General features: G+C 39.4%; 1 protein-coding gene across 1 annotated transcript in view; it reads left to right on the top strand.

The window, feature by feature from the left end:
* BMPER (BMP binding endothelial regulator) overlaps window positions 1-22402 on the top strand; it is a 152049-nt gene extending 129647 nt beyond the window's left edge. Inside the window, exons 14-15 of the mRNA XM_069859833.1 lie at window positions 13664-13794; window positions 19955-22402. Coding sequence (XP_069715934.1) covers window positions 13664-13794; window positions 19955-20136 — 313 coding nt within the window. The 3' untranslated portion in view covers window positions 20137-22402. The remainder of the gene's footprint in view (window positions 1-13663; window positions 13795-19954) is intronic.
* The last annotated feature ends 760 nt before the right edge of the window (window positions 22403-23162 follow it).

Consider the following 23162-nt stretch of genomic DNA (forward strand, 5'->3'; position numbering starts at 1 on the left):
GTTTTTTTGACATGGATTTTATTACTGCTTGACTTTTGATCTTAAAAAGATTATCCACTGGTGAGGCTGGAATTTTTTTATCTTTTTCTTTTTTCCCAAGGCTAGTAGGTGCTGCATGAGTGTGTGACTACGTACCTGTTGGTTCAGGCCTCATTGCAAACAACAGCATCTGCAGATATTTACTGTGGGCCTTTCTCTTTAGCCTCCATTTCCTTCTGTGGCTTTTACTCATTCCCAGAGTGTTTGCCTCCGGGGACTCTTGTCTCTTCTGTTAATACTCCATCAGCATCACTCTCTTCATGCAGATGTGGTGATTCCCTTTGTACCCTTTGCCCAGATGGGATCAAGAACTTCATTGCCTCTTGATTCTTTCTTGCCATGGCTGCTGCTACTGTTACATAAAGGGATTTCTAAGAGCCGCTGGGCTTGCCACTCACAGCACTGTAGTCTCTCTCTGAGAAGATTTCCAGATAATAAGGAATTCTAATTTCTGCATGTATGGTGCTATTCTTTCCTTGTAAGTGGAGAAAGCTAAGAACTGACCATAGCTGACATCCATGTGAAATGTGCTGAACATGTGAACAATCTCCACAGAAGTGCCATATGATTTCATCAATCTGTCCAGTGAGAGAATGTTCCTCTTGTTTTGCTATAATTCCAGCAAATTGCAAGATATCCAATGCAATACACAGGCAACTGAATAAAAAAGACTTTGGCCCAACCTGAAGTGCAATGCGTAGCATACTACATTCCTGACCCAGGAGCAAAAAAGAAGCAAATCTGTATACACACACGCACACACACAGAGGAAGTACAGCAGAATGGTACTGATTCTGGCTAACATAGATTTTATTTACGAGATTCACACGGAAGACAGAGAGAATTTGGTTGGGTTGCTTCTTCTGAAGTATTCTGAAAAATGGATCTCTCTCAACAGCATGTTGAAGAGCCACCATCTTGTAACTCAGAGGAATGAGTTCTGTCCAAATATTTCTGAGAGAGAATATGAGAAAGCAGACACTGAAAGCTGACTGCATCCAGATAAGTAACTTCAGAGATCAAGGAGAAGCCACATCACTTTCTGTAGCACTTTCTGCAGAATTAATCATAAAGCAAAAGGCCCAGTCTTTGCCCTGGAAAGTTAGATCTGAAGGTGAGACACCTTGAGAAGATTAGACTTTGGCTACATTGTGAGGTGAATTGCACCTTAAAGACTTTGTCATTTCAGTTGATTTTTAAATGTAATGAACAATTTGCCAGTGCTCATGAATTCTTCTAAATGGACACCACAGCTACTTTTAACACAGAGAACGGAAATGGCTTGTGGAGATAGATACAAGTTTCCTTACACTCCTGCAATCCTACTGAAATGTCTCATCTTTTCTCTGGGTTGATCTTGGTAGACAGAACTTTCATTCTGCCTCCTTAATGTCTCTCTGAACTGTAAAAATTGATACAGATATGTGTAATAGGATTTACTCCAAATTACTTTCCCACCATTATGTTCTCCAAGGGCATAGACTCATGGTACTGCCACTTGTCTGGGACTGCTGTTACTGCACTTATTTCTCTTCTTTCAATGCAGCTATTTTAATATTCATATGCCTGCATCACTGAAATGGGAGAGGGAGCAGGGAGGGAAGGGAGGAAAGAGGGACAGAAGGAAGGAGGAGCTTCTAATATGATCTCATTGTACAGTTTGTCTCCCCTAAAGTATGATAACTACCTCCTTCTCTCTTCTGATATAGTCCTTTGCTCATTCCTGTTAGGTATCTCAGCTGAAATCTTGCCATCATATGGGTAACATTTGGATCTATATAATCTCGTTCATTATAATGTGATCATTTGTGATTTACTATTGCTTGGTAACAAAAGTTTCTTTTGCACGTCATAAAAATCTCATTAAATCACTGGCCCTAGAATACTGGCTGAAAATCAATCGGGGGGGCCTTTACTCCTGCCACTTTGGCTTAAGATTGAAGTGTTTCATACAGTAGCTATGCTTGGAGTAAGCTAGGCTTCCTTACTAATGTAATAAAACCAGACCATACTAAGGGGATGAGGGAGTTGCATTCCAAAACTTGCACTGCAAGCGACCTAAGTTTAATGGAAAACTTTGAAAAGATTCTATTAAAAACCAATTTTCCTTCTATATATCATACGCTCTATTTTATGCTTTTCCTGCTCCCTCTTTTTTTTCCTTACTGGCACAAAAACAGGATCTTTGTTATGACAAAGCTAATCCGCTCATGCTTTCATATGGGCCCCCGGGCTCCCCACCTGTGGAAAGATCCATGGGAGCAGAAAACTACTGAGTGGGTGCCACATGCTCACCACAGTGGGAAGAAATCAGTGGCCTCCCAGAGGCATGGACTGTAAACATTGTGGTTCCTGAGGACTCAGGGAGAACATGAATCCTGCGTAACTTCCAACAACAGCTTTTCATTCCATATTGCCTTCTGGGATTTCTTTCTCCTGTCAGCTGGGCTTCTTCAGGAGACATGCTGTATGGGCTGCTTCGCTGCAGCTGTGCTGTCTCCCTCTTTCCAAATACTGAAAGGCACACTCGGTACTGACAATTTCTACCCACAGACTTTGCTGGTGAGAAAGGTTTAATGCAGAATTGCAACCACTGCCAAGTCTGACAGCAAGCTTCATAACAAACTGGTATAGCTCTGAGATCTCTCTGCTGCTTCTGTGCAGAGGCCAGGGATAAAATTATGGAGTGGCAAGTGATGGAGAGAGAATGAATGGCTTTGTGGCTCCATCAGGCAGCATGCTCAAGGTGGCACTGATCTGCTCCATAAGAGTCCCAGCCTAGCCAAAAAAAGAGGCAAAATCAGATGTTTAGGATTTCGTATACAAAACAAAGCCCAGAATTTATGTTAGCATCTTTGCCGCTGGGTATCACCCACAGGTAAGCAGGAATATAGCCCGTGATCATGATTGTTCTGTGATGGGGGAGTTGTTCATGCTCATGGACAGCATTTCTCTGACTGCTGATTCACATCAGAGCTCTCTTTGTATTTAGTGAACGAAATAACCGTGCCCAAACCAACACACTGAAAGGTAAGCTTGTCATGAAGAACAAACCTTGGCTCCATCTGCTCACACCATCTCATCCCACCTCACCCAGAAATAGGTCATTCTGACTTTATAACATCCTTGCAGGTTCCTGTGGATCCCAGGCCAGGCCAATATGTCATAAAATCTCAATGCCTAGTACTGGAGATTCATAGCGTTTTAATTAAGGAAGCTTGAATTTAATGTTTAGCTGTGTCCCGAAAGGGACTGCTTCCTTTAAAGCCTTAAAATACAGAACTACAAAAGAAAAAGTGCTGATGAGAGTTCTGAGTCTTGGCTTCTGTGTCCTTGTCAGTAGGAAAATCCCCATCAATTTCACTGGAGACAGCATTTCAGCCACTGTATTTTCAGGCTTTTTGCAGTGTTTTGCAATTGAGATATTGCACTCAGAAAGGTTCAAGAACTGTGGTAGTATGCGGAGCATCTCTTGTCCAAAGCTTTCTTGCATATGAAGTAGCACACTAAGGCAGACTGACCAGAGACCAGAAACCAGGTCTCTGCCTCCTGACTGAGTTCTGTATCACTATTAAACTGTTTTACTTACTTCACTTTTCCTTCTGTTCTACTGAATCTTGAATGGGACCATGGCAGCACTGCTGCCCTTTTAAGGTAGTCCTCCTCAGTGGGCAGGAGAACCTCCCTTCTGGAATGCCTGCCAATGTCCATGTGGTCTTGAGAACATGCAGAGCAAAAGCAGAGGTGCTTGAGGAAATGTAAAGGCAGGAACTAAGTATCCAGCATGAAAAGGTCATTCTTGCTGGAATCAGGACGACCAAGCCAAGACTGCAGTTTTGCATTTGGGTATTTGAATTCTGCCTAAATCATACGTTATGTGCCTATGTCTTTGTATGGGCCTGGGCTAGGACCACATAAGAAGCCCTTAACCCAGGAGCAGAGTGGGGTTTTTTTGGCTGTTTCCATTCAGGTAAGCTGGCTCTTACGCCACTTTTTCCAAGTCCTGTTTTTAGCAGTAATCTTTATTGAATAGCAAACAGGGACACCTCTGAGATGAAATGCTCTGTGAGGATGTGACAGTCTGGAAGGGTGGCATGCTCAGTGAGTTTGACTTTGCTGAAACGAGATTTTGGCTCTTGGTTTGTGAAGGGAGCAAGATGAGGAGGGAAACTGTTCTCTGAGTAGTGGTCTCCTATCTGCTTTTTCCCTTGTTCTCTTTCTTTCATTTTCCTTCTGGAGGCAGCAACTTTTTAAATGCTCTGCAGCCACCTAGAGGAAAAATAAGCTTGATTGAAATTAATTTTACATGGGTTAATCCAGGGAGTGGGCTCTGCAGAGTTTAAGAATGTGAGTTTCTAAACTAGCCAGCCTGTTTATTATTATATCTCAGGACCACCTTGGAAATATATACAATGAATAATCTTCAAAAGCTGAAGATAACTTCAGTTTATGTTTACACTTTGGAAATATTTCCTGCTTCTTGTTCTCATTGTGCTTGTTAGTGGATATGACATATTTTTATGACAGATAGCATAGCAGGGCCATGATATATTTTGTTGGTAGATAGGAGCATATGCTCTGTTTTGAATTTTTATTTTTGAAGATTGAAATCTTGTGTTATTTTACATGTCTCTCTCATGATTATAGTAACGTGCTTTTGGTATATCTACATGGTTTATGTTTCTGTAGGGCCATGACTTCAAAATCTCTCAATAATTTTTGAGGTTCTATCTAGGATGTTTATAAGCTTCTGAAAAATGTCTGGCTTTTCTCAGATGAGGACTGTCACACAGAATACACTAATGGACTCTCTGTCTGCTAGAGTGAAAGTCAATGCAGTTATATTAGATTCATTTAGTCTATGCCATGTTCTTTTGCAGTGTATGAGACATAATAACAATGGTTAGCTGTTGATTGAAAGTACCCTTTCAATGTGATAAAGTTAGATATCAAAACATGTCTGTCTTTCTGAAATTGAATTGAAATGACTGTTTTTCCCTCTCTCTAGATAAGATATGACAGTTCAGTCTCCACTTGCGCCTGAAGAACTGGGGACTGGGTTGACTCTTCTTTAAAAATCAAGTCTAGACATGGGGAATAAGATAAAATTTTATGTTAATTACATAATGCAAAAGCTCAAAATTATGATGGATTTTTCCATGGCAGCTATACCAGAAAATATACCACTGAAAATCCATTATGATGGAGTGACTCTGTCATAAGGCAAATTCATATTAGCAGTGTAGGTGCTAAGCACACAGTGCATGTGCACACAGTGACCTGAATGGAAATGTAGAAGTCCTAGTGTGGATATTGAGAAGGCCCAATAAGTCAGCCTCTATTTCTTTTCATTTCATAAGAAAGGTTTGATATACGCATCTGAAATTACCAGTATGATGTAGTCAGTTGAAGTAGCTTGACTACTGCTGCATTATGTCCGGACAGGATAAATAATAAGGAATCTTATTGGCTTAGGAAATTCAAACCAGAAAGTCATGGAATTTAGAAGTTTGTCTGGGTTGTAGCCTCTATGGGGAAGACTTGCCTCCTGGAAACACGAAGTAGGTCAGTTTGGTCAAAACACTCCCCCCCAGGGAATCAGTGATGAATACATAGGTTGTACAGCTTCCGCTACTGGGCTTATAAAAATGGGATTTTTGGTAGAAAACCCCTTAGTGGGTGACTTTCTTTCTGATAACAAAGAGGTGTTGTTTTTTATTTTTCTGAAAAGCTTTGCATAAATGCATGATAAGCCATATCAGGTAGCATTAGACATACAGTTACTGTAATCTTTACCAATTATGTGATGCATATTTCCAAGTGGGTGACTGTGGATATTAATTAACTAAAGAAATACATGCCTTTGGAAAACAGAGTTCAGCTTTTGAATCTTCAGTGTTAGGTTCCAGGTGGTATTCTTAAATTTGCCCCTGTATTTTCCTGATCGTCCAGACTTCTTATTGCAAATGACCTTATAATGAGTTTGGAAACTGCCTGTTCTAGAGCAGAGTTACTATGTTCCTTCTTTTTTTCCAGCCACATACACAAACCACAGATCATACAACATAGAGGCAGCTAAATCCTTTTTGCAGTAATCTCACCAAAGAAAGTGGAACAAATTGTATGTACGCAGCTCAAATAAGCGAGTAAAAGAAAGCATTTTTTTAATAGGCACATTTCATTGTGATACTGGACACTTGTTTGAAATGGATTAAGCAACTTACAGTATATGTTCTCTTTGCCCCAATAATTCTGTATACGAAGTTGTATGTAAAGTTCACAGAGAAGTGGTTTTTAACTGTTTCGCTTCAAGTGATATGCTACATAAGGACTCAAACTCAAACCACTTGAGTTCTCATGCATACAGATATTTATTTCAAACACCAGGAATTTAAAGTTTAAACTCTGCATGGCCCAACACAAATGAAACAGAAGAAGAGGAGGTGAAAACTCTCTCCCACTTTCTGAAAGTGAGTGGAAGTGCAATGACTCAGTTCTTCCATGGTTGTGAATGGCATTTCCATATTTGTTTGGAGTTTCTTCAGCAAAAATACACTTTCTCTAAAGGTAGCAAGTCAGCTGCTCAACTGTAATGTGACCTTCAGCTCTAGGAAATATTCAGAGTCATACCAGATGCTCTTAGAACCCAGCATGGGACTTCATAGTCTTCCTCAGTCATGGTTCAGCTATTTCCCCACAGAGGGATTTTAGCCACCCTTGCCTTTCTCAGGACCAGAAAGAACATTTAAAGACACAGATGCCTGTAAGGATCCAAGCACAAGATAGAAAAAGTCTACTTGACAAATGAGTAGAATTATCGTGAAAAAAGAAGTGGCGAAGGATGCTGTGCTGTTTCATTCTTTATTTGGTTCTTCCTCCTTCCTTTCTTGTAAGTGCCTTTACCACTGCTACTGCATATTCATAGAGATTATAAATATGGTGTCAGGGTAGTGCTGCCCTAAGAATTTTAATTTTATGCAGTTTTAGAAAATGTTCCAGAATGTGTCATTGTTCATTTTACCATATTTTACGGGTAATGTTGGCTAAGGCAATAAAACACAATTCTGGCACAGCATGCCCTTTGTATAAAGGTTAAAAATACACATAGAACACTCTTCTTTGGCATTTTCCAAAAACTTTTGGATAATATTTTTAGCAGCACATAGTATAGGCTTGTGGTTATATTGTGCGGCATAGTATGCTTTTTCAGGGGTCTGCATGGACTTTCAGTTCAGTATCTGGAAAATACCATTTTTGCTTACCCTTTGTGAGGAAAGTATGAATTCTGGCTTTTTTTCTATGGGAGCTGAATATTCAAAGAAATCAAAATTGAATTTCTGTCTGGCCCTGCTTTGTTGGGGGTTGACTGACCTCCTCAAATAAGTGCTTTGGAAGGATGCCTTGGCCAGGCAGGGATGGATGTGGATATTTTGTGTGATTCTGTTTTATTATCTCTGAATGCCAAGTCTATATCTGGAGTAGGAACAATGGTTAAATTAGGACTCTTCAGTGTGTATGTAACAAGACTACTATGTCCTAGAAATCTTAGATCGCATGCAGCTCTTGTCCTTTGGTGGAGTTGCATATCATTTCATTTTGGGGTAATACAGTCCAAGGTTAATTCAAATATGCATAAAAATCAGGGATCAGGATGAAATTTGAATGCATGATTCAAATGCCTACTGCTGCAAACTCCTCCTCTGCAACTGGCCAGAAATAACTCTGATATTCATGAGCATTATGCCCAATGATCTCATTATAGGAATGAGGATTCTTCATGAAAAGCATATGCCTGCATTAGATTTTCTGTGCACTGCTCACTGAAGATGAGCTGTGAGTTCCCTTTCTGCTCCCATATTTTTAGAGTGTTTTTTTTGTTTTGTTTTGAGCCCATTCAGCAGTGTGGGAGTTCTTGTACTGTGGGGGAGTCTCCAGTACACAGTGCATGCATGCTGCCTGCCACTTTTTCTGGGCACTTTCCCACTTACGGTAAAAACAGGTCGGGGCACTGATGATTTAACTTTGTTAAGGATGCCTTTATTAGATCCTTAATTTAAGGCGATGTTACCATTGTTACGATGTGTGGGAAAAGCACAGAGGGAGTGCAGATATAGTAACCTAGTCCTGGAAGAAATGATCCTTGAAAATGACTGCCTTTGCTGCATGAACAGTCTGTTCCCCAGGCAGGTGCTTTGAACAAATACTCAATAGATGTAAAGGTTTCTGTGTTTTCAGCAGCCTCCAAAATTACCTTCCTCTTGAGTTATTCACTGCTTTTGCGTTTGTATTAGTAAATTCTGATGAAAGAGAAAATGATCTCGAGCTTCAAAGCTGTAGAAAGTCTCCAGCTCTGCATACCATGCTTCAATACTTCAGCAAGATCAAATATGTACCACAGATAAACCTGAGCCTTTCTATTATACGTTGGAATATGGTTCATTTTCTCATCTTCTCACCTTGTGAAATGACTTCTTTAGCTGGGGCCATAAATAATAGCAACTCATTGAAACTTTGCAGGAAAAGCAGTCCAAATTTTCTTGTAACAACATAACTACTGACAGAAGCCATTGGCTTTTATTTTTCCTGTAAAGGAAGAGAAAAGAGGTCTAATTTTGGATCAAGAAAAATAAATCCTGAGTGTTGCTGCTGAACTTTGAGCACCCTGGTGTGATAACATTGTGTAGAATATGACTGTTTTCACAACCAGTACTAAATAAGGCCAAGCTGGTACTAAAACTCTGATTTGGCATTCTCAAAAAGAAGTTACCCCAAGAAGTCTGTCTCACAGGATGATGGGGCTCGAAATCAATCTTCCTCTCTAGGCAGATTACCTTACAGGCTTTGGAGTTTGCAAGTGTACAGCTTGTCCTAGGTATAGGGGACAAGCCCCTTCACTGCCTGATGCCTCTTCACATACATAAAATGCATGTAGTCGTGCACTAACTGCTTTTGTAAAGTCTGTTGAGATCTACTTGGTGCAAAGAGGAAAATATTCATGTTTTCTGTTCGCGTTAAGCCACTTCTTCAAGGTACCAAAAACTTTGAAAAATTCACTGCATCACACTCCTGTTGTGAAATGTGGGGAAAAAAATGTAAAGAAGAAACAGTCCCTTCTAATATGGCTGGTTATGGGTTTGGATTTTTGTGTACTGTAAAGAAAAAGGAACTGCTGTTGTTCAGCAAGTGAACATCTGCAGTTTCATTTCTCACATGGCACGGACTAAGGCTATATGCTTCATTGCTGTGATCTTTTCTTCTTCTTTTTAATAGTGAATGTAGCACAGGACTTGGTTCTTTGCCCTTTGTGGGACTTGGAGACTTTCCATGGTTTAATGTGAAAAAGGGCTGTTGCCGAAGGACTGTACTCATCCTGTTTGCTTTGAAGATATGGCAGCAGAGTGTGTGTACGTGTTTGTCTCATTCAAAGGTGTGTCACACAGCTGCCGGATGCCTTTACTTTCATGGATTTCCCCTTGCAACAGTTTGCGATTATACACACCCAATTAGCACCATCTCTGACACACACACTGCAAGCAGCATAGACGGCATCAAAAGGAATCACAGGGAAGCACTTGGTACTGGCTGAGGACTGAGGGGTTGGCTGTTTTCTGGTGCTTATTCAGAACAGGGACTCCAGATAAAGTGCAGCATCACGGTCAAATACTTTAAAAAATGTAAGTATGTCCTTAGAAGAAATGTAATTTTCTTTTGGACCGCCCCATCATTGCGTCTCTATACGATTTCACTGAGGGCAGAGCTAAAGCTGCTTGAAGTATCTTGTGTATGTTTCCATAGCTGATGAAATGGCTTCATTTTATGAGTAACTAGCACTGCAGTCTTCCTGTAGGATTATTTCTATATGACTGTACTGTTTTGATGTTAAAGCGTCTGGTGTTATCAATTTTACTTCATTTAAGGAAATATTTTGTCTTGGCAAAAAGTCACAATTCCTGGGAAGACTCCAAGTCTCCATTAGTGTGCAGTATGATAACTTGTCAGTATGGCTTCATTATCAGTCTAATTCCAAAGTTTTACTAAAAGTGCTTTTTTTCTATTGTTTGAACAGTCCAATCTGATTAAAGTACTGATAAGCCTCTGCATACATGGAGTTAGTGTCACTGAATCTATTTATCAGATTCAAAGGAGGAATGAAGAGGAGGCAGAATCTGGGATAGCAGAGAGTAATTTTTGAAATGTATCACTGGAAAGGTGAAAAACCCAACCTGCTATGTGCATACCAAAGATTTTTACAAGAGGAAAGGATTAGGTCAGCACACAAGAATCAGTTTTTAAATTTACCTAGTGAAGCACCCTGTAATAGCCCTCTAATACAAATATAACAATAAGTTTGAGAAATGTTTAAATGCAAGGAGTAAATATGTTTTGAAAAAAAATATAGATCCAGAGTAAAAGCTTGGCCATAGGCCATTGCCAACTCCTCCTCACCAGCCAGACATCTTTTGCTTCCCTGTTCTTTCCCAGTGTTGCCCTTTGACTCTCGTGGTGGCTATCAAACCTGCTCCCTGCTGATTTCAGAAGTGATATAAAAATACTGCTTTCCTCCAGCTGACGATATATGTAACTGCAATTTGTGTCAATGTTTTGACAAAGGTTTTGTTTTGACTTACAAAGCTTGGCAGTTGTGAATATAGTTTCCTTAACTCTCTTATTTTTTTTTTAATTTAACCATAATTAATTAAACCTTACAATAATTAGCAGTTGTAATTAATTAATAAAACCACCACAAGCTGATCAATGCTCCTCAGCCAAGTGTAGGGCTTGAGCCTCGCAGCTGTCATCAGGTTTAAACACTTTGAGAAAATAAAAATTACACAAGCAATTAGGTGTGTAATGAATCAGAGGACTGTTTGTGTTGCACATGGCAGGCTTCTTTCCTCAGTGGACAGCCATGCTGTAGCAAATAGCGCTGATCGCAGCCAAAGTAGAGATAGTTTGCTCTGGAGCCTGGCTGGATGTCCAAGGCCATTTCAGTGCCAAGGGCTAATGGCATTGCGTTGCTCACGTGCATGTAGAGGCTAAATTCTCTGCACTGTTACAGAGTGTGGCTGCCCTCCTGCAGACTGGGAACAATGCCCCAGCCTTGCTAATCCTCCAGACCATGCCCAGACTTAGTCAGGGCGAATGCTAGCCTTGCCATAATGATTGAAAAGGCTGGGTGATTGATGGTAAGCCTGGAGATTTCCTGATCTGATGTAAGCACCTGAGATGGCTCTAGGTGCATTGACTCAGCGCAGGAGGTGGCGTTTCCTTCTGAGTAATGGTGAAAAATGTATTTATGCTCTCAAAAGTGGAGGAAGAACATCAGGTTCACGGTTTTATAATTTCTAAGGCAGGGAGTCAGTGAACACAGAGCCAACCTGACTCTGGCAAGCATCTCTAACTACTGTGGTCATTAATAATAACTATATCATATTGGAGAGCAGTAAAATGCAATTGATTAAGGAGGCTAGCATAGAAACCAAAAGACGATGAAATGGTATCTTGATAATGGACTCTATCTGTAGAGATTATTATTAGACTACTCTTGTGATAAAAATTTGCTGCAGTAGCAAACAAGCATCTACTTCACTGTAAAATGGGACATACACTTCCTGAATGGCATAGGGTATATGGAATGATGCCTGCTGCCAGGATGCTAGCAAAAGATCACAGGCACATTGTGGCCATCTGAAACAGTATAAACTTATTTAGTGTATCACATAAAAAGGTGACCCTCTGTTCTTATACGAGATTTTTTATCAGCTAACAGCATCAAAAAATGCCAAGCACATTGTGCTAATCTATTCCTTGCCGCCTATCAGTTAAAATACCAATAGCAACATCTGTTACTCGGAAAGATGTAAAGACACCTACCATGAAACTGAAGTGAAATAAAATTGCTTTTTCCCTAGAAAGTAAACTTATTTCAAATGAAAACCAAAGATCTGTAAATATGAATATGTTATATACTTGATTCAAAGCAATTCTATCTATCTGTTTAAATTCTGTTCATCTATGTTTATCTGAATAAATTGGTAAGCGCAGGACGGGTAACCTTTTTACATTACCAGTTACGTTGCTTATTTGTCACAGTAAATTTTTAGGTAATTTCATTTTGGGGGGTCCACTGAGAGTAAAAATGATTAAAAGCTCGTGAGAATGTCAGACAGAACTGTTGGGTTTAACCACTGAAATAGCCAGGGACTTTGGCAAAGGGAAATGCTCCTCTTTAAGGGACACTGTCAGATATATAGAAACAAGCTTCTCTGTGTTTGAAGGGCCAATAATCCTCTCTCCTAGTTTTAAATAAAGGGTTCCCAATGTTTCTAAAGCATTGTATGGGCCTCCTGGTTATTTGCTGTTCAGCTGTGGGGGAAGTTTCCAGAAAGTTAGGCCTATATCCATCCTTTTCCTAAAGACAGTCTAATTTTGTTCCACAGCAAGAGCAGTTAACAGAGAGCTCATTTTTTACTTCAGCCCTTGGTCATTCTGGAGGATTTGTGTCTCTCACAAATATTCCCCTGTCGCCCCAGGAACAGAGAAGTTGCTGAATGTGCATGGAGCAGGGGGCTCTTGCCCATTGCCAGCCAAGGTATATGCACAAAGCACACTCCATGGAAAGCCGAAGAACTGAGAGCCTGATTTTCAAAGGATCAAATATGTTTCCCCCGTGCCTTGTCCCTGCTTTTGAATGATTTCACTCAGACGCGTAGATACTCAGCATTTCTGAATTTGCATTGCTGCACTTGCAGAAGTGTTTAAGCATTTTGCATATGCAGAAAATGCTGATTGCAAATCCAGCAACTCTCACCAGATGTATTTTAGGTCTGTGCCAAATGGGCACTCATTCTGGATGAGCTAACTTGAAATATAGTGGTGACATATACAGTAGCAGTTTCACTTAGGGCCGTGTTAGCAGCTTTTCTCCCTGCCATGTGTTGTGGTGATTCCGTCTTATGCAGTGAAAGAAGGTGGTGGTATTAACAACTGCCTGGGGGATTTTCTAGCATGAGAACTGCTCAGTTACGCTGCATCACCCTTTGGAGTATCTTAAAGTCTGGCATTTAGTGGTGATGCTGCTGAGAAAACAGGCATATAGCTGCTTTGATTTCTTCAAAATGGAGAGACGCTGGAGGCAACCCTGAGTGAAGGCACCATTTCTCATCTATTGCATGGAAGGGCATGTGCTTGTTAACCTGCAGGTCACCAATTTAACGCTGCTGTTGTTATTATTAATAATATTATTAAATTATTACTTTCCAGGGAATAAGAAAGAAATCTTTATTTTGTGTTGACACAAAATCGTTGCAAAAATGGAGTTTGCCTTCTCCTGTTGTGGTTTCAGTCCTCACTGCCTGACCTTTCTTGGATCTTCTTCTCAGCTACCTCTTTCCCTGTGGTTCTCTCTTTGGTGCTTTTGAGCCTTCTCTGCAGCAGAGGAGCACATCAGAAATATACAACCCCTTAGGATTCAGCAGTTGATGCATATTTAACTTTATTGCTGTTTAGCACAAGTTGCTGTGGCGTTGAGCTCCACACAACTGGAAAGTAGATGAATCCAAGCCATGGAGAGATATCTGCCAAATCTTTCCTTGCTCATTTGTTTTGGGGCTTTGTTCTGCAGGTCCTGTGTGACAGACATGTGTGAGTGCCCAGTCCATAAAAACTGCTACTGCGAGTCATTCCTGGCCTATGCCCGAGCCTGTCAGAGAGAAGGGCTGAAAGTCCAGTGGGTACCAGAGCAGAGCTGTGCAGGTAAGTGGCTTGGGACTGCTTCCTTGTAAGCCAGCGTATAGATTAATAGGCTACTATCCCCTAATCAAATATGGAGGATTGAAAAATGAACTGGCTAGAAAGAGATGGGGTTGCACCAGCAGTTAAGCTGCATTCTGAGTTATGGAGAAAAGCCTTACCAGGAAAGATTTTCAACCATCAGATATTAGAAATATTTATTTTGTTGCAAAACTTATCACCTCTAATGCCAGCTATCTTAACTTTCTGTATTTATAGGAAGAATCACGTGCCTTTTTCTTTCAGTAAATGTAAACAGGTGATTACAGATGATTTTTAAACTCTTTTGACCTCCTGTTAAAGCACAGTTATGTTTCCTGAGGCAATGTCCAAGATATGATTGCAGTAGGTTCAACAAGGGAAGAAGAGAGAATGCATTTAATGGGAATATTGAAATGCAAATCTGCATTAATTCTGGTACTTGGAATAGATTCCCCAGATGATTAGGACTGCATTAATTGTGAGTAATTGTTTCCATGACAAGTGGTGGCCTGTGGTCTTGGGCACTTGAGGTAAAATGCAATATTGTAGATGAATATTTCCCTTGATGATGGTCTCATTAATTTAGGACATTCTATAATGGCATCGATTTACCTGGAAATGTATTCAGATTTATGTAAAGCAATTGAGAGTAGTTGGAAAAAAAAATTATGGAAGGATGCTGAGTGCTAGTCAAAGAGCTATTACTCTGTGGTCCATTTTGATGATTATGTGTGGCTCAGGGTCTACTCTCTCAACTTCAATTTCCTTTTCTGTTGAAAGCACAATAGCAGGGATGGGTGAGTGACAGAGCAAATTACCTTTGATTGACTGTTCCCAAAAGGCTTGTGTTTTTTTCTTACAAAGGAAGAGAACAATCCAAACAGGGTGTTACTCAGTGAAAGGAGTATTCAAGGATGTGGTCTCAGACAGCACTAATAACATATGTAATTTTAATCTATTGATCTCATAGCAGATCCATTCAGAACCTGAAACAAGCGTGCTGACCTTTTTTTATTTTTTTCCTGACCAAAGCACTTCAGACTGAGACCTCAATTGAAAGATGCTGTAAAAAGAATAAAAACTCCAGTCTCTGCCTTAGGGAGTTTATACAAGTGTTGGCATATCACGACTTAACTAATTGAGGCTTCTTTTCACATTTTTTTCTGGCATTTTACCAAAGAAAAGAGAAGTTTCTAAGGCAAAAACAGTCCTTGAGAAAATATTATGAAGGGATTTAAACACACGTCTTCCATTAAAGCTAATGAAAGAAGTGTTTAAATATACCCGTGTTTTTTAATCTCAGCACAGACTTTTAGAGGGAAGGGGGAGATCTTGTTAAGCAGAAAATGTAGATAAGCTGTATATGGTCATGTACCTCAAACTCTTACTTAAGCATCCAGTGTCAAACAAGTAGCGCTGTCTTCTACCGTAAATTGTACGGTAATAATTAAGTGCATCCACTGAAATCCATGTGTTACCAGTGGCCAGCATCAAAATTTTAATGCTTAACTTACTTTTTTTTCCCCAAAAAAATTGTAGTTACAATTATTGTGTCTTAATTATGGCTAAAAGTTCCTGGGTGTGAAATAATATATCCATAATAAAACTTTAGTGTTCTATGAGTTTCATTTCCTGCTTGACATTTCAGAGCTGGTGGGATACTTGGAAGAGCTGTATTCTGATTAAAATGGAGTATATTTATTAGTAAAGTCAAGTTTTAATTATTCTTTTGTGTGTTATAAAGACAGATCTTATGTGGTTGCCAGTTTCTCTATCTTGACTGCTGTGGAGTCTCAGCTCGTTTTTGTAATCTTTAGAAAGCTTGTGTTGTCTGGAGGCCCAGCCAAACAGGATGCTCAGGAGGCTAAATTACATGTCCTGCTTCCCAAATGCTCTTCCTCCTCCTTCCCCAGTGCAGCAGCATATCCTCCTCTAAGTCCTTCATGAAGTACTGCTGCTCAAGGTTTGCTGTCCTTTGAGGCTGGCTTGATAAAGGGAATGTCAGCTGTTGTTTAACCGGAGAAGTGAGTAGGAAAAACTAGTAAATAAGAAAAATGGTTAAAGTAGGACAGGGGTGGTGAGATCTGCATGGGAACTGAGAAGGTTTGGAAAGAAATATGGGTTTCATGGGAAATAGTGGGGAGTGGGACCCACTTTAGGGGGGGATGGACACAGGAAGAAATATGATGTGTGAAGGAGAAAAAAAAAAACCCAAAACCTGGAGATCTAGTGTGAGGGAAAGAAGAAACATCTGATACATGCAAGAGGGAAAGGAAAGGATACAAGTGGAAGGAAGAGATCTGAAAAGGAAAGGAGATTGAAAAAAGATTTTTTTTAGCCCAACAAAGGCTAAGCAAGCAGTTCATGAAGTGAAATTAAGTAAACTGAACTGGTGAGAGGCCATTGCAATTTAACACTGAATTTCTGAGGGCACTGAGAGAAAGAATACTCAAGGATGGCAGATGGCAATAACTCCCCACCATGAGCATCAGGTAGGTCACGGCTACACAGGCAAGAAAGCACAGACTACAATAAAGTGTAGAGTGCACATGGTAGCACTGATGAACTGACATGATCTCATAAAAACTGAATAATTTTCTCTTTTTCCTATATGATTGGTTGAACTAGAGGAGAGTGAGTGTATATCTGCTTTTAACTCTTCTCTGCTGTGAAATTCTCGGGTCAAAATCACTCTTTTCCCCTGTTATATGGTGCTTTCCTTTAATAGCTTTATTCTATGTGGATATATATCGGAATGCTATTATGATTTTTTAGTAGAAGCTCACTAAAAATGGAAGTTGAAAGGGTTAGTACAAGTGTATCATTAGAAGGTCAGTGCCCAGATCTTGTGCCTTCTACTAAGTTAGGAGGAGGTGTTATGAACTGCAAGGGCCACAAGTGACAGTTTGAAAGTCCTAGAAAATACCTCAAAAGCCCAAACAGCCACAGAGGCAGCAGGATAATTCATTGATGTACAAATATTAGATCAGAAATTTATGTGGAATCAGACTTACCAGATATCCATCAAGGGAATCCTTTGGCAGTTCCATGCTAGGTATTTTGGCTTTTGTGTTGGGAACAAGAATTCTTCCTAAATAATTATGACCACATCTACAAAGACAGGCACAGACAGGTACAGGCCTTCTCTGTGAAACTGCCAGACTGGCTGGAATAAACCAGCTGTAGTCTGAAAACCATATAGCCTTATTAGGCAGGGTTTATTAGCTCAGGCACAGTGCTGTATTTATGTGACTGTATGGCTTCTGGTCTGCAGTTGGCTATCATCCCACCAGCTCAGAAAGTGGTCTGAGGAAGCTTACATCTGTCATGCCAAACACATGTTCTAGAAGAAGAGTGGAAAAATCCTGTTGGGACTGGTAACATTGCAAAATGCAGTATTATTAGTAACTTTTGTACTTTGGGGTTGGTTTTTGATTTTTTTTTTTTTTTTTTTTTTTTGCTAGTGCACTAAGGAAGTGATTACTAACAGATCTCAGTTCTTAAAGAGAGGAATTTGCCTTGAAAGTCGGGTGCAAAGGCATAAGTTCTGTTTTCCATGTTTACATGGTACTCATTCATTTCAGCAGTCCCTTGGAAGCCTGCTGCAGAATGTCTTTAATTTTATTTTTTAAACTGTTGATAAAGTGGAATGTTTTGGATCAATCGCACCACATGTTAACAACTGAAGCCCTCAACAACAAAAGCCATCCAGGGCACTTAAACAGCAGCCGTTGTACTTTTCTGACTTTTCCCTTGACAGCGAATTAACAATGCCATTATAGATTGCCTACAGCAGAAAACAAATTCATCCTATCTTCTATATAGAAGATATGATGACTCCATCTTCTAAAGGAGAAGGAGGCATTTTGACATGCCACATCCATGTGTGGTAGAGCAGAGCTGGGAGTTACTTAGCAGTGCCATGGCTGGCTGAGGGCAGCCTGTAATATATTTTTATTTGCTCTGGGGCAGAGATGAGGAGGTTGAAAGGAGGCCTCTGCCAACTTTCCTCAAACTCACTGGCTGAGGCATCAAACAAAGTTTGGGTGGAATAAATAGGCCAGCTATTACTGCAGTGAAGCTTTGAGGGATGAAACCTATGCAGTCTTAAAACTGAAGCCCACAGACTTTTCTATATGGAAACTGCATGTGCTGAAGCCTGATATTTCAGTTTGGGGTTGATCAATTAGAGCTCTTTTGAAAGGAAACTCGTTTTCAGAGAGGAGGGACAGAAATTTCTAGTTAACAGTCCCCTAAGATAATTAATGTTCTGTGTGGATAATCATGAACTGTCTTAGAACATCTTTGTCTGCTCTTCTAGACAGCTAGTATGTTGTTTTCAAAGCTCCTGGTAACACTACACATTTTCATTTTTCCTCTTATAGAGACTCAATCTCTATTCTTAACATGTTATGTAACTGCAGTGTTTTTTTGTGAATCTAACATTTTACTGTATGCTCACTAGTGCTTGCATGTTTTTCCACCTTCTAAATTTCCCATTTCATTTAAATTTTGTTTTAGTTATTCCTTTTGTTTGTACCTTCTTTCATTTGCATTAAAGTTCTCAAAAGATCTATGCCCACATGCAGAATAAGCCTTTCTTGAACACTGCTATACTTGTTTTTTTCCAATGTATTCTAAAATGGTGTTCAATAAAAGATCCTCACAGAGTTTTTAAGTAGCTTGCTCTGGTGCTTTCTCATGATTAAAGCTAGAAAGTGGTTTTCGATCCCTAATATCTACTTAATATCTAATATCTATCTCAATATTTAACTGTTGGTTCTCTGTAACTCCAGGGTAATTTTCTGCTGTACTATCCAATTTATCCATTTTTTGTTTGCTTTTTTAATGTGTGCCCTGAGAACTTTTTGTGCATTGTTGCTGGAATTTCTTCTTCAAGGCTGCTTTTCAAAAGTGTATAAATGCCATAAAATGCATAAGAAGTAAAGCTTGCAAGAAGCTGATGCTGTTTTGTAGATCACTGGTGAGGAGGAACCTCTTAAATTTATGATGTCTTAGCACTAAGACTTCCATCCTCTGCATTACACTCTTATACATATTTAATTAATCAATTTCTGCCTATTTTCTCTTTATGAATAATAACAGTACTGTAATTGGTCTCTAAGGCCATTCCTTACTACAAAACAGCATTTTCCTCTCCCTAACAGTTCTTTAAAAATTCTGTACTTTCAATTTCTCTCAAAATGGAAGAAACCTTCTTAATGCAACCACCTCTCTGTAAACAGCAAGAGATCATTCTGGATGCTTGAGAGTCCCTTGCCATCTATAAACTGTTTTATCAGTACTTGTTTTTGCCATCAGCACAGCTGTTAGAAAGAATAACAGGCTTTTACTCACTATTGAACCATGTATTCTTCTCCATACTAAAAAGGTGGGATTTAAAATGTTAAGAGTTTAAATATTGATCTGGAGGGGGTGTAGTGCTTTTAGCTGAGCTCTCAGTGGTCTCTTATGCTGGAAATGCACTGAACTGTCAACTACATAAATCAATGAATAGATACTGGAATCATTAAGTATGAGAATCCTCATTCTCAGTGATCCCTTGGTAAAATAGCATAATGCATAGAAATAATCAATGTTTTTTGAAAACAATGTTTGTTTTAGAAATGGTGCTGCTGAATTAACAGCATTGTTTTGATTTACTGCAATATGCAGTACTCCAAGTATAATCTTAGGAGCAGAAAATCTGACGTGATGAATGCTTCTCCCTTGTCTTCTTTCTGCAGGAGAGGGACTGATAATAACTGTTGTCCTTGTAAATATCTCGGGAATCTTTGATAAAAGACATTGTAACAAATAAGTAAACAATTTAAGCTTTACATATAAAGCATAGAGACCTTGCCAAAGCTTTATATGTTAAAATTGTCAAAAAAATATTCAAGACTGTTAGGAACTTGATGCCTTTCAGCTAGGAATTTTGCTACCTTTATATTTGTGATGTAACATAGTGTTGCATTTAACATAGTGGAATCTCTTTACAAGCAGATTTTACCTCTAGATTATTGTTATTCCAAAATGTGCTTTTTGATATTCGCAGTAGAAACCAAGTGAACAGATGTGTAATCTTCCTTCTGGGACTCTGTGTAATATGCATATTTTGTTCCTTTTAACTGCCTTTCAGCAACCCAGTGTAAACATGGTGCAGTTTATGATACCTGTGGTCCAGGATGTGTCAAAACATGTGACAACTGGAACGAGATTGGCCCATGCAACAAGCCCTGCGTTGCAGGGTGCCACTGTCCCGCAAATCTAGTTCTTCACAAAGGAAAATGCATCAAGCCAGTCCTGTGCCCACAGCGATGACATTGGTTCTCTTTCTGCGGACACTAATGCGGGTAGTTGCTGACCCCTTTGATGCTCTCAGCCAGTGAAGGACTCCAGCTATTTGTGTGCAGATTCTACAAAGTACTCACAGAGTGTAAATATGCTCCTATGTGTGTATTTATGTGTGTTTATGTATACACACATGCCACCTAGAAAGATATATAAATGCATACTGTGTGTATGTAGACACACATATCTATACACAAGTGCCCTAAACGTAAGTACAACCCATATATTTATATGTATGTCCACACAAATATACATAATTTCTATATACCATAGAAGGATGAATTATTATATGTATATTTTTTGCTATAAAGTTTATGTATTATTATTTCTAGGACCTGATCTGTAAGTCATTGTATAAATAAACCAGGTGTTTTTAATATAATATAGTGGCATGAAAAGATTGGATGTCTTTGCCATTGCATGTTTGTCGTTTCTAAGAAAATTTTTCTAGGGCCATAGCACTGCCAGACTGGCTTAGTTTCAACACAGAGCCTGGATTTACAGTTGTACAGGAAACACATTTCTCTAGAGATGATTTATCTAGAAGTATTTCATGCGTACCTTAGAGCTGCATAGTGATTGGTGACAGTGCTTAATCAGGCAGAGAAAGCTCAGGATCGGCTTTTATGCTTTACTGAAATAACTGTGCAGAAGGATTTCCAAAGCTGGCTGGCCAACTGCCAGCACAGAGATATTTCTTTCTGAAACAGGACCAGAGAGTCAGGGGGCAGATTTTCAAAAGTGTTCGGCGCCCAACAGCTTGCTTTGAAAATCTGACCACTTCCCATTTCATATCCTAATATCCCATCTCTGTTGTTGTGTTTGGCAGTAGCTGTGAATACACAATGAGGAACCTGAAGAAAATATTCATGTACATATTAGCCCCTTTAACATGTTTGAAACTGCTGTGTTTGTTTCATATTTCCCCTAAATATTATGCAGAAAGCAAGTCCCAGTGTGGATTGGAGGGTTTGATTTCATTGTGCCTTAAAACATTAAATAATACCAGGTTTAGTAACTCATTTAATTTATCAGCATGGTTTAGAAGACAGACAAATTCGCCCCACCAAAAAAATCAGTAGAGAATGTCAAATGCTAATTGGAGAACTGCAGTTTGTTTCCTTACTGGTCTTTTGCTTGAGGTTTATGAACATTTGGGCTCTGTGAAGTTTGCATAACTTTTGAAGTCTCCCAAGGGAAAAGCAATAATATGGGATTTCATTAGAAACTGTTAAAAAACCCATAGAAGTTTCTCAGGCCTGAATGGGGGTGAGTATTTTTTTTCCACTGGCAAACCTCTTGTAGAGCCTGAAGAAATAGTCTCTCGAGATGATGGGAATCTTTGGGCATGTGATTTAGATTTATAACAAAGTAATAAACTCTTACCCAGCTACTTCCACTATGCCTTATATTGAAATTGTACATTGTAATGCTTTGAACAATTTTTTCCTTTAATTCTTCACTCTACAGGAAGTTTCACAGTATCTGAGTTTACAGTGAGTGGTAACTTTGGTTATGTACTTGGGTAACACACTTGGGTTATACAACCTGTCTGCGATTCCATCCTGGAGGAAAATTCTGAGTGAGCCTAATTAGCTTAGGCACTGTGCTATCTAAAATGCTGCACCATCAAAGTGTTAAAAAGAGCTAGGCAAGTAATGCCAGGAGTGTTCCACGTACATTTGTCCAAATTTTAAATAAAGTCAGCTTGATTTTTTTTTCATGTCCCTTTTGTTTTCATGTTCTTGGAACAATCAAATAATTTGTTTTTTCTTGGCAGAGAGGGTTTTGAAGCCACATACACAAGTGCACTGGGAAGCAACATTGCGAATATGCAGATCCCATCAGAGCAGGAAACTAGAAAAGTTTTATGTGGCTTATGTGATAATTGAAAGGAAATCTGAAATTTAGAGCAATTGCCATTGGTCCAAGGAGCTAAAACATAAAATGGCACTCCTTAAAGTAATTTGAAGCATCATTGAGAGCAGAGACCATTTCATCCTGTGAGCTTTTGGTGCTGAGATATGGGGTCTAAACCATTTAAAAGGTTATTAACACTCAGCTCTACTTTAGGGTAGATTTTTGCTACTGATAGGTTTTCATTACTTACTGCTCAATGTTTCCAAAATAAAAATACAGGCAAAGTGAATTGTATACATGGTATATAGAACTGTCCTCTCCTTTCCTTCTCCTGACTGATGACGGTGAGTGAAAGTTGAAGGAAGAGCCCTCCAGCTGTCTCTGTCCCCTGATGGCATTCAAGCAATGCTTAATTGACAGCAGGTGAAGAGGTGAATCAGTCTGTCTGTAGGAGGAACTCTATTCTGAAATCTTAAAATGGTTTGGTTTGAAATCTGACCTACAGGTTATCTCAAAATGAGAATTCATTCTTCGGTTTAGCTTTTTCACATCTGCCTAATTAAGGGTAGCCCCCTGCTTTTTCCTTTGGTGATGTATACTGAGGAAGAGAGGAATGTGGTTTTGCCCCTAAACTCTCTGACTATGCCCTTATGGTGCTGTAGAGGATTTCCTTCCAAACTCTGCCATTTTCAAGGCAACAGGAACTGCTACATAGGTCACATTCACAGTCTAAGGTAAAAGAGTTCTGCTTTTCTAGAAAGTCCACCCAATTTTGGAACAGGTTTTATATCCATGTCTGTAGTTATTCTGTGCCCCGTTGAGCTATTCAGACCAGATCAGTCCCATGTGTGGCTTTCTAACTCCACTCTCCTGTTTTCCTCTCCTCTTCCAGGCTTTTCAAAGCTAGAGCTAGAAACTTCCTGCCTATCACTGGAGATTTATTTTTTGACAAAATTGACCGATAATCCAATTTTAGTACACTAAATGTGTTTAGTATGCAATAATGTGCTTTTATTAATAGCATAAGGTTAATAATCCATATGGTATATTTGCCATGCAAAACTGATGGTTGTCTAAGTTTTGGTCTTGATTATGCTTACATCAATCTGTGCGTAAAACATTTGTCAGTTTGTCAC

Source organism: Phaenicophaeus curvirostris, chromosome 6, assembly GCF_032191515.1.
Source record: "Phaenicophaeus curvirostris isolate KB17595 chromosome 6, BPBGC_Pcur_1.0, whole genome shotgun sequence".
In the NCBI taxonomy this organism is placed as follows: domain Eukaryota; kingdom Metazoa; phylum Chordata; class Aves; order Cuculiformes; family Cuculidae; genus Phaenicophaeus; species Phaenicophaeus curvirostris.